This window comes from Muntiacus reevesi, chromosome 2 (genome assembly GCF_963930625.1).
Source record: "Muntiacus reevesi chromosome 2, mMunRee1.1, whole genome shotgun sequence".
In the NCBI taxonomy this organism is placed as follows: domain Eukaryota; kingdom Metazoa; phylum Chordata; class Mammalia; order Artiodactyla; family Cervidae; genus Muntiacus; species Muntiacus reevesi.
Window position 1 is genome coordinate 267,879,679 of NC_089250.1, and position 11,780 is coordinate 267,891,458.

The window sequence follows — 11,780 nt, forward strand, 5'->3', positions numbered from 1 at the left end:
AGTTTATTGGAAGTTCACGAAGATGCAGACTCCCAAATCAACATGCACTAGTGGACTAGAGGTGGCCTCTGTCCCAGGACCAGGAGAGAGCCTTGGTGCAGGAGGAGAGAGATGAGAGTCGCTTAATTATATCCCTTAAAGATGAGTATTCAAACTGAAGAGGCTAGAAGGGCTGGATCAAGAATCTCGTGTCCTGAGGAAGAAGGGAGCCCAGGTTCCTGGTTCCCTGTAAGGTGGGACATAAGGCTGCTTTTAGGGTTTTTAGGGAGGAACTTGTTGGTGGAACCGTAGAGTTCAGCGTCCCTACATTGCCCTCTGTTGAGCGCATTAATCGTTTCAAAACCTAAAGAAGACGAGAAGGGACACGGAGAAGCTTTCGAAGATAGATACAAAACTAAGCAGTGGGTGAATCAGAAGGACTGTTCAGATACCTGTATTTCAAGAGCAGAGGGAGCCTAGGAATGGAACTGAGGGGCTCTAGGGGCAAGATCCAGGGCACAGAGGCGTGGCCTAAGTGTGGGGGTGTGGCTCTAAGTCAGGGGCGGGGCCACCTTCGACTGGAGCGAGACTCCACCACAATGGCCAGGATCAAAGAATATGGGCCGAGCTGAGTCTCCAGGGCCGAGGTCAGTCGACAGGGACGCGGTCTGACTATGGGGGTGTGAATTTGAAATCAATGCCCGGCTCTGGCTTAAGGGGCGTGGCGCCTACCTCGGGTGAGACTGCCCAATAGCGGGCCGGCCTCAGGGGTGAGGTAAGCAGATGGGGCGTGGTCAGACAATAGGGGCGGGTCCAGGACTCGCGGAGCACCTCCAACGCTCCAGTATCCGACCTGGGCTCGAGAACAGAACTGTTTGAATTTAACAGTCCGTGGACGGTGGGAGTCTTGAGTCCGGTGACCGGGCTGTGGTCTAGTATAAAGGCGGGGCCCAGAAGAAGGGGCGGGGCGTGGGAGAAGGTGAGGAGGAATGAGATCTGGATACGAATGTAGGAGAAGGAAAGAAACGAGATCCGTTGTGTGAGACCGAGCCCTGAAAAGCAGGGTCTGGGGGGAGGGGAGGGGCCAAACTGGACGGGGGATGTTGGAGTAGAAGGTAAGGGGAGGTAGGCAAATGGACGGAGTCTGAGGAGTTTCCAGACCAGGGGTCGGGAAGTGTCCTTGTCTAGGGAAGGGGGAGCTCTGATCCCTGTCCTCGCCGCAGCCTCCCGGCCCGCCCCGTCATGTGGCACCAGCTATTCCCGTTGTTGCTGCTCTCTTCTGCCTCGGTGCCCCCCTCCACTGCAGCCCCGATCCGCGATGGTGACGTCCAGGAGAGCTCCTCAGGTTTTCTAGGTCTTCAGAGTTTACTTCAAGGCTTCACACGGCTTTTCCTGAAGGTAAGCGGTGCCCTGGGTTAGGGGAAAGAAGAGAGAAGAGGAACAAGGCTGACAGATGGTGACTGAGGAATGGAAAGAGTTCAGAGAAGAAAGAGTGGGAGAGGAGTCGTGGCCAGGATGAAAGATAGACAAGGAGAGGAGTCAAGGGGCAGAAAGATGGATGGAAAGACCGAGAGATAGGAAGAGAGGGAGGGAGACAGAAGGAGAAGGCAATAGGGACAGAGAGACAGAAGACAGATGAGGGGCAGAAATAGGAAGGTGATGGGACATATGGGGGCAGGAGGTGACCGAGTTAGGCCCTCAGGGTCAGAGGATGGAGAGAGAAGGGGGACCCTAACAAGACTCCAGGTGTCCTGGGGAGTCTGGAGGTTCCACAGCTCACTGATTCCTCCTCTGGCCCAGGATGATCTGCTGCGGGGCATGGACAGCTTCTTCTCTGCCCCTATGGACTTCCGGGGCCTTCCTAGGAACTACCACCAAGAAGAGAACCAGGAGCGCAGGCTGGGAAACAACACTCTCTCCAGCCACCTCCAGATTGACAAGGTGCCTATGCTAGGAAGTCCCTCCTGGAGTATCCCCACGATCCCTCATGTTGCAGTATCTGGTGGGGGGGTGGGGAGAGCAAAGGAGGAAGACAATTTTGTTCTCACTCTCTCCTCCTGTCCTCACAGGTGACCAACAACAAGACAGGAGAAGTGGTGATCTCTGAAAAGGTGGTGGCATCCATTGAGCCAGGAGAGGGGAGTTTGGAGGGTGACTGGAAGGTTAGGACACACCCCTGGCAAAGTGTCCAAGCCCAAACATTTTCTGTAGTTTAGCAAGAAATGATAGGTTAATGAATTGACTCTCCCACTCTCTCTGTGCTGGACTTCCTCTCTCTGGGCCTCAGTTTTGTCATCTGTCAAAAGGGACTAACCAGCTTTCAGAAATGAGGTTTACGACCTCAGAGATACATCCTCTCTTACTTTAAACCCCAGAGGATTTTGTAAACCAAAGAAAGTGCATTTTTCCCCAAATAAGATTTACCCTCATAAACCTCAAAGAGTGTTTTGATCTCAAAGTACTCAAACCTCCAAGTATTTTTTAATCTGTCCCAAAGAGCTTGGTAAATCTCTTCCTTGTAAATGTCAGAATGTGATTTTTTAAATAATTCCTAAGTACTTTATGAACCCCCAATCCTTTGTGCATCTCACCTTTGTAAACCTCTAAGGGCAATTCTGATCACAAAGTGCTTTCTTTTAATCCTAAAAAGATTTTAGAACCCTCAAATGTTTGGTATACCCACATGGTTCTCCCACACACACACTCCCAGTTTTTTATTTTAAAAATTTCAAATCTACAGAAAAGTTAAAAAAAAAAAGTACAATAAATCCGTATCCTATTTCCCACAGAGCAGGGTTTCTCAACAGCATCACTGTTGGTATTTGGGGCCATGTAATTTTTTTGTTGTGGGGGCTATCCTGTGCTCTATATAATGTTTAACAGAATCCTTGCCTCTACCGCTGGACAGAAGAGGCACCCACACACCCTCCAGCTATGACACCCCAAAATATTTCCTTGACCTTATTCACTACCTGTATAGCATATTACCAGATGGACTCTTTTTTACCTTTTTATTTTTGAACCATATGACAGTAAAGGATTGACATCACGACACTTCACCCCTAAATCCTTCAGCAGATAACTCCTAGGAATAACACATTCACCTCCATGACCATAGTTCCATTTTTACACCCAAGAAATGTAACATTGATATCCATTATCTCAGGGCTTCCCAGGTGGCTCAGTGGTAAAGAATCCATCTGCTAATGCAGGAGATGCAAGAGATTCTGGTTCAATCCCTGGGTCAGGAAGAACTCTTGGAGGAGGAAATGGGAACCCACTCCAGAATTCTTGCCTGGGAAATCCCATGGATAGAGGAGCCTGGCAGACTATAGTAGATGGGGTCACAGAGAGTCGGACACGAGTGATCGACCCAGCACATACACACACACACACACCCCAATTATCTCTGTATTTGTTTTCTAGGGCTGTCGTAACAGTCTGACAGATGGGGTGGCTTCAGCAACAGACATGTATTTCTCATAGTTCTGGAGCCTAGGTGTCCAAGATCAAGGTGTCAGCAAGGTTGATTCCTATTGAGGGCTGTGAGGGAGACCCTGTTCCGTGCCTCTGCCCTAGCTTCTGGTGGTTTACTGACAGTTACTTAGTGTTCTTGGTCCGTGGATGCATCAATCCCAGCTGTCTTTATCTTCACATGGGGCTCTCTGTGCATTTCTAGGTCCAAATTTCCCGTCTTCATAAGAAACTTGTCGTGTTAGATTAGAGCCTACTCTAATGACCTCATCTTACCTAATGAACACCCAATATGCAAAGAGGTCACATTCTGAGCTACTAGGGCAACCTCTTTGGCACCACAGACAAGTTTCATGGAAGAGACAGTTTTTTCAGAGACCAGGGTGCGGGTGGTTTGGGAGAAGATTCAAGCACATTTATTGTACACTTTATTTCTACTATTCTTACTTCAGTTCCACCTCAGATCATCAAGCATGAGATGTCAGAGGTTAGGGACCCCTGTCCTAGGGTCCTAATGGACCTCAACACATGAATTGGAGAGCAGGGGGGAGACCATTCAATATGTAACCATCTCCTATAAGGCTTTCCAAACCTCAAGTGACTGAAACACAGACTCTGATTCAGTAGGTGGTTGGCGTGGGACTGCTCATTTGCATACCTAACAGGCTCCCAAGTGATGCTGAGGCTGTGGGTCCACAGCCCTCAGTTTGAGTCACAAGGACCAAACAGACACTGAAATGTCCCTGCTGGACTGAAAGCTGTCCACAAGAGCTCATATGATTTTTGATCCAGGATTCAATCAATTTTGATCCAGGATCACCCGTTGCAACCATGGTCATGATTCATTAATCCCAAAGAGCTTTATACAGTTCAGATTACTTTCTGAACCTCAGGGGATGCTTAATCCGGAAGGGCTTTTGAAACCTCCAAAGTGTGTTTTCAAGCCCAGAGTATATATAAACATCAGAGTATTTTTAATTCTAAAATGCAAGTCCTTTGTAAATAAGGCAAAGTGAGCTTTACTGGACTGGCCCAAAAGTTTGGGTTTGCCCATAAGCTGTATGAAAAGGGTTTTCCTGGTGGTTCAGACAGTATAGAATCTGCCTGCAATGCGCAAGAGACCTGGGTTTGATCCTCGGGCAGGGGTGGGGGGGTGGGGAGAGATCCCCCGGAGAAGGGAGTGACAACCCACTCCAGTATTCTTGCCTGGGAAATCCCATGGACAGAAGAGCCTGGTGAGCTACAGTCCATGGGGTCCCAAAGAGTAGGACAGAACTGAGTGAGTAACACACTTCTGTGGAGCAATTCAAACCAACTTTTTGGTCAACTCTGTAATTCCCAAAGTATTCCATAGGTGGCAGAGTGGGTTGAGTATGCCAGGGGGCATACTGAGGCTGACCCTTAGAGTTTGAGAGGGTCTCCTTGTCCCCCCTTCACCAGGTTCCTAAGATAGAGGAGAAAGAGGCCCTGGCGCCTGTCCCAAAGGTCGTGGACAGCTTCCACCCGGAACCCCATCCCCGAATGGCCTTCTGGATCATGAAGCTGCCACGGCGGAGGTCCCACCAGGATACCCAGGAGGGCGGCCACTGGCTCAGTGAGAAGCGACACCGTCTACAGGCCATCCGGGATGGGCTCCGAGAGGGTACCCGCGAGGATGGACTCGAAGAGGGCACCCAGAGCGCCTCTCACTCCAAGCTGCCCGCCCGCAAGACCCACTTCCTGTATATCCTCAGGCCGTCCCAGCAGTTATAAGGGTGGGGCCCGGGGAACACCTGCATGTATCCTCCACCAAACCCCAAGCACCATACAGAAATTAAACCTTTTTTCCAGCAGCACTGTCTCCTTTTGGGATCTGTCCCCGGGCCTCAGTCAACCAAGCCTAGCTTTGAGCATGACCACTGGCTGAGCTGTGACTTCCTGCCCGAGTCTCCAGGTTGTTTCCTCATTCGGACGCCATCTGTCTTCCGGCTGAGCAACTCTGTCCTCTCCTCTGTCACCTCTCTCCCACTTGTACCCTCAGTTTCCATCTCTGTTACCGCCTGCTCTGCTTGCCCTCAGGCTCCCAACTCTTACTCCAGTCCTTTCTGTCCACTCTGCATTAGCTTCCTGTCACTGCCACGCAAACCTAGCGACTTGGTGCAAATGTATCCTCTCACTAATCCATAGTTCAGAAATCCAGGATGGCTGGGCTGGTCCTCTGTGCAGGTCTCACAAAGGCAACATCAAGGTGTTAGCCAGCAGGGTTCTTACCTGAGGCCCCAGGATGCCTCTGTTTCCGAGATCATTCAGGTTGTTGGCACAATCAAGTCCCTTGAAGGTCCAACTGAGGTCCCTACTTCCTTGTCGGCTGTCTTCTGGGGACACCCACTCTTAGCTCCTGGAGGTCTCTCTCCAGTTCTTGTATGTGGATCCCACACCTGAAATCTCACAAAAATACACAAAAATTTTCTCTGAATTTCCCTTCTGCCCCATCTCCTTTATGCCTTCCTTCTCCCCTTCTAGCAGGAGAGAGTTCTCTGCCTTGAAGGACTCACAGGATTGGATTGGGCCTGCCTGGATAACATATGAGACAGGTTCCAGGAATTAGAGGGGGGCCATCTTTGGGGGAGTGGGCTTCCCTGGCAGCTCAGCTGGTAAAGAATCTGCCTGCAGGAGATCCTGGTTCAATTCCTGGGTCTGAAAGATCCCCTGGAGAAGGGATAGGCTAACCACTCTAGTATTCTTGGGCTTCCCTGGTGGCTTAAATGGTAAAGAATCCACCTGCAATGTGGGAGACCTAGGTTCGATCCCTGGGTTGGGAAGATCCCCTGGAGGAGGGCATGACAACCCATTCCAGTATTCTTGCCTGGAGAATCCCCATGGACAGAGGAGCCTAGCAGGCTACAGTCCATGGGGTCGCAAAGGGTTGGACACAACTGAGCGACTAAACGCAGCACGGCATCTTTGGGGGAAGCCATTATTCTGCCCACTGCATGTCCAGACCGTCACCTCCAGCCCCCAACTATGCGTGTGCATTTCCACCTCACATCCACACCACTTGTTTCCACTCTCATCTTTTTTTTTTCCTGGCCATGCCACACAGTGTTGGATCTTGGTTCCCAGACTAGAAATCAAACCCATGTGCCCTGCATTGGAAGTGCACAGTCTTAACCTCCAGACCACCAGAGAAGTCTTCCTCATTTTTATCTTCTCCTTCCCTCTCAAATCACATGCTGACTCCATCTTGACTCACTCCATTTCTCTTTCCCTTTGTCCCTCTGTCTGTCCCTCCATGCCTGTCACTTCAGACTCCATCTCTGAGAGCCAGGCCTGCTGCCTCAGCCACCTGGAAACTCACAGTCCCTGTCTTGGGCACCCTGTACACTTTGCCCACTTCCTCCAAATCCTCGGAGCAACTCCTATTCCCTCCAGAACACCTCCCTCAAGACACACCATTGAGAAGGCACATCTGGGTCTTTAGGTGCTGGGTCCTGCAGAGGAGGTGGACACAATGTGTATTTTCCCCCCTCAAAGCCCAGGTTCCAGGTGGAATCACCCTGCACAGAGACTCAGCACATTCAGGAAACTAGCAATGTATGGGTGCAAATAAAAGAGAACTTTCTTTGGGGGGAAAAAATAGATTTTTTTTTTATTATACCAAATAAGCATCAATGTGTCTTCATGGAGAATATCAAAACCTGATTGGCCGTTACATACCTTCTCTCCCCAACCCACCCCCAGTCCCATTCACTTTCCCGCCATTGACAAATATTTGTGTTTAATGTGTACTTTTAGTAAGTGCATTTTTGGTATATTAGTCAGCTAGGACTGCCCTAAGAAAATACCACAAATTTGGGTGACTTAAACAAGAGACATTTACAGATCTGGGGCTGGAAGTCTGAGATCAAGGTGTTGACAGGTATCATGTCTTCTAAGACCTCCCTCCCTGACTTGTAGGCAGCCATCTGTGTATCTTCTTGTGGTTTTTTCTCGTGCACACACACATCTGTGTCCAAATTCCCTCCTCTTCTAAGGACATCAGTCATATCAGATTAGGGCCCACCCTAGAGAACTCCTCTCTTTTTTAAAAAGAAAAATATTTATTTCTTTGGTTTTGAGGGGTCTTAGTTGTGGCATGTGGGATCTTTAGCTGTGGCATCTGGGATCTAGTTTTCTGGCCAGGGATCGAACCCCAGCACCCCCTGCATTGGGAGCACATAGTCTTGACCACTGGACCACCAGGAGGTCCTGAGAACTCATCTTAATAATTCTTTTTTTAGATTTTTTTTCTAATGTGGACCATTTTTAAAGTCTTCATTGGGTTTGTTACAACACTGCTTCTGTTTTAAGCATTGATTTTTTCAACTCCAAGGCATATGGGATCTTAGCTCCTCGAAGAGGGATCAAACTCCATCTCCTGCACTATATGGCAAATTCTTAACCACTGGACCTCCTGGACCTCCAGGGAAGCCCCATCATCTTAATTATCTCTTTAAAGATCTTTTCTCCAAATATGATAGAATTCTGAGGTACCAGCAGTAAGGGCTTCAACATATAAATTTCGGGGGACACATTTCAGCTCCTAACAGTAAGTAGTCTTATTTAATATGATAATTACTTTTGATGCATGTATCTTTAATTTTCATTGGAAAAGACCCTGATGATGGGAAAGATTGAGAATAGGAAGAGAAGGGGGTGACAGAGGATGAGAGAATTGGATGACATCACCGACTCAATGGACTTGAGTTTGAGCAAACTCTGGGAGGTAGTGAAGGACAGGGAAGCCTAGTGTGCTGCAGTCCATGGAGTTACAAAGAGTTGGACACGACTGAGCCACTGAACAACAAAAATTTTTAATTTACATTGGTGGTATTACATATGTCATTCGGATGGGACTTTTTTCTTTTCAGTACCATCTTTATTTATTTTCTTGGTCGAATTGTGGAACATGTGGGATCTTAGTTCCCCAGAGAATGAACCCACATCCCCTGCAGTGGAAGCATGGAATCTTAACCACCAGACCGCCAGGGAAGTCCCTCAGCACCATCTTTAAGATGCCTCCATATTGCACTGGTACATCCAAAATCCACCCAATCCATTGAATAAGATTCCATAGTCAACCTCGCCACCCTCTCAGTGATCCACACCTGAGTTGCCTCTGATTTCCTACCATTACAAATAATGCTACAATAAACACTGGTAGAGGGCTTCATGGGGCTTCCCAGGTGGCGCAATGTTGAAAGAATCCACCTGCTAATGCAGGAGGTGGAAGAGACACAGGTTAGAGCATTGGGTTGGGAAGATCCCCTGGAGAAGGAAATGGCAACCCTCTCCAGTATTTCTTGCCTGGAAAATTCCATGAACAGAGGAACCTGGCGGGCTACAGTCCATGGGGTCGCAAAGAGCCAGATGTGACTAAGTGCAGCACAGAAGCAGCAGCAAACACTAATATAAGCCCCTTTGTGGTCCAGAAGAAGGACAGGATGGGGGGCTCTAATAAACAAAAGAATTGCTGGGTTGTAGGGGATGTATCTACCTATTTTGATTAGGCAGAATGTTCTGACAAGTCTGGTCCTTCTAGCAGTCCACACATGCGTGCTAAGTTGCTCAGTCGTGTCCAACTCTGCGACCCCAGGGTCTGTAGCCCTCCAGGTTCCTATCTCCATGGGATTTCCCAGGCAAGAATACAAGAGTGGGTTGCCATTTCCTGCTCCAGGGAATCTTTCAGACCCGGGGATCAAACCCACGTCTTTTAAGTCTCATTCATTGGCAGATGGGTTCTTTACCACTAGGGCCACCTGGGAAGCCCCCAGTCCCTAAGGATTCCATAAACTTTAACCACATCTGGCATCTGGGGAAACAGACGCTTGTCTGCAGAACAGCTGAAGTATGCATCCACATGTGATCCAGATACTAACATTAAGACACAGGTTTTAAAGTAACTATGATGAATAAGTTCAAAAAATAGATGAAAAGATGGAGAATTTCATCAGAAAACTAGAATCTAAAAGAGAGAGGAAAATTAGAATAAAAGAAAGGGGAGAGGGAGATGGAATCCAATGTATATTTTAGAACTTATAAATTAAAAAGTCAGTATGAGTTTCACAGCAGATGAGACACAGTGGGAAACAGATCAGGAGACAATATCTAGACTGGGGACTTCCCTGGTGGTCCAGTGGAAGTTCACACTTTCAGTAGAAGACTTCACACTGTGAGTGCAGGGGGCAAAATTTCAATCCCTGGTTGGGGGATGGAGATTCCACATGCTGTGCAGCCAAAATTTTTTTTTTAATTATTCTCTTTTTATTTTTATTTTTTTTCTTTTTTCTTTTTTATTTATTATTAGCCAAAAATAATAAACTTAAAAAAAAAATCTAGATGAATCACACTGAATAAGGAGAGAAAATATAGAGCATTTCCTGGTGATCTGGTGGTTAGGATTCAGCACTTTCACTGCTGTGGATCTGGGTTCCATCCCTGGTCAGGGAACTAAGATATCCCACAAGCCAGAAGGCACAGCAAAAAAAAAAAAAAAAAAAAGAACTTATATCCAGCTTTTAGGCAAATAGAGAAGGGCAGAGACCATTTTTGTATCTGTTTCTTGACTTGTCTTCGGCTCAAAACGATCCTTAGGTCATAGTGGTATATTTGGGCGGTGGTATATTCTGCTACCCTTCATTGTATATAATATTAACATACAAAAATCAATTATATCCCTAAACATTATGAACAAAAAGATTTTTACTGAAATTTTAAAAAATATGATTTGAATCATCATAACAAGCAAAATACCTAAGAATAAACCTAACAAAAGATTTGCTAGATCTCTAAACAGGAAACTATGATACATTACTGAGAGTAATTAAAGAAAACCTAAATAAATAATTCATAGTAACAGTATTCATGGTTTCCCTGGTGGTTCAGTGGTAAAGAATCAGCCTACTAATGCAGGAGACACGGGTTCAATCCCTGGTTTGGGAAGATCCCATGAGCTGCAGAGCAATTAAGCCTGTGCACCACAACTATTGAGTCCGTGCTCTAGCGCCCAGGAACTGCAACTACTGAAGCCTGTGCACCTAGAGCCTATACTCCACAACAAGAAAGCCACTGCGATGAGAAGCCCTAGCACTTTGAATAGAGATTAGCCCCCACTTATCCCAACTGAAGAAAAGTCCATGCAGCAACAGAGATCCAGCAGAGGAATAAATAAATAAATAAAATTTTAAAACAGTATTCGTAATTGCCAAAAAGCAGAAACAACCAACGTCCACTGAGAGTAAAATGATTCAATCGTGGCATATTCATAGAATGAATAGAATATTATACGACAGTGAAATGAATGACCTACTGCCATAGGATGGATTTTATAAATATAATGTTGAGCAAAAGAGGCCATAATTAAGGGTGGTCACCTTTGGAGGGGCAATAATTAGGAGGAAGTGTGAAGACTTCTGGGCTGCAGGCAATATTCTCTTTTTTAATATGGGTGGTTTCATTACTGTATTACTCTATTAAAAGCTTAATTGACCCGTAACTTAGAGTTTAGCACTTTATGTATGTTACAACTATACTATAAAACCGTTTTTAAAATTATTTTAGGTTTTACAAAATTATCTTCCTCAAAAAAAAGGGAAATAAACAAGAACTACTGAAGGAATAAAATGAAAAATAACAAAAAAGAAAAAAAATGAAAGGATGAAATCATACTAATAAAGTCAGTGGGGTCCACAACTTGTCACCCAGTGCTAAGAAAACACTAGGCAAGCATTCTTATTGAACTCTTATAAGACTCCACGAGGTGGATATTGTTTGTTCCCATTTTAGGGAAGAAGGGGAGGCTCAGGGAGGTGGAATCACTTGCCAAAGTTACACAGCATTAGGTTTTCTGATTTCAAGTCTCACGCATTTAACCAATCACCACATCACTTGTTAAACAGGTTCTTTCCCAAGTGTTATAACAAGTCACCACCTAATAGCCAAAATAATAACTATCACCCAACAAGAATTACTACTTCAAGCCCTCAAGTTACCTAAAAAGCAATTATCTCCGTTTCGAGGTGAGAAACCTGAGGCTCAGAGAGAGGGTAAGCCTTTGTGCCAAGGTTACAGGTAGGAAGTGATGGAGTCAAAATTCAAACCCAAGAATGTCTGACTCCAGCCTTGTCATCACTCTACACAGTCCAACAGTTTTGAGGCATGGATTCTGTCCCTTCATTCATTCAACCAAAAGTGTTTGAGAACCCACCCTGGGCCAAGGATATTCTAGTTCCCAACAGCCTTCTACTGCTAGGAGCTCACATTCCAGTAGGGGGTGACAAAGACAGGGCACAAATCTTCGGTGGAGAGAC

At 46.4% G+C, this 11,780-nt stretch overlaps 1 protein-coding gene across 4 annotated transcripts; it reads left to right on the forward strand.

Annotated features, from left to right (window-relative positions):
• Positions 1 to 808: 808 nt before the first annotated feature.
• On the forward strand, positions 809 to 5,253 carry DKKL1 (dickkopf like acrosomal protein 1). 4 transcript variants are annotated; one of them, XM_065920716.1, is made up of 5 exons: positions 809 to 958; positions 1,203 to 1,377; positions 1,780 to 1,920; positions 2,049 to 2,141; positions 4,894 to 5,253. In XM_065920716.1, exons 2-5 carry the CDS (start codon positions 1,222 to 1,224, stop codon positions 5,203 to 5,205), a joined length of 702 nt encoding a protein of 233 aa, XP_065776788.1. In that variant the 5' UTR covers positions 809 to 958; positions 1,203 to 1,221; the 3' UTR covers positions 5,206 to 5,253. The 4 variants fall into 4 exon arrangements, with proteins under 4 accessions (XP_065776788.1, XP_065776789.1, XP_065776785.1 ...); XM_065920717.1 differs by having other exon boundaries at positions 809 to 877; XM_065920713.1 differs by having other exon boundaries at positions 954 to 1,018.
• The last annotated feature ends 6,527 nt before the right edge of the window (positions 5,254 to 11,780 follow it).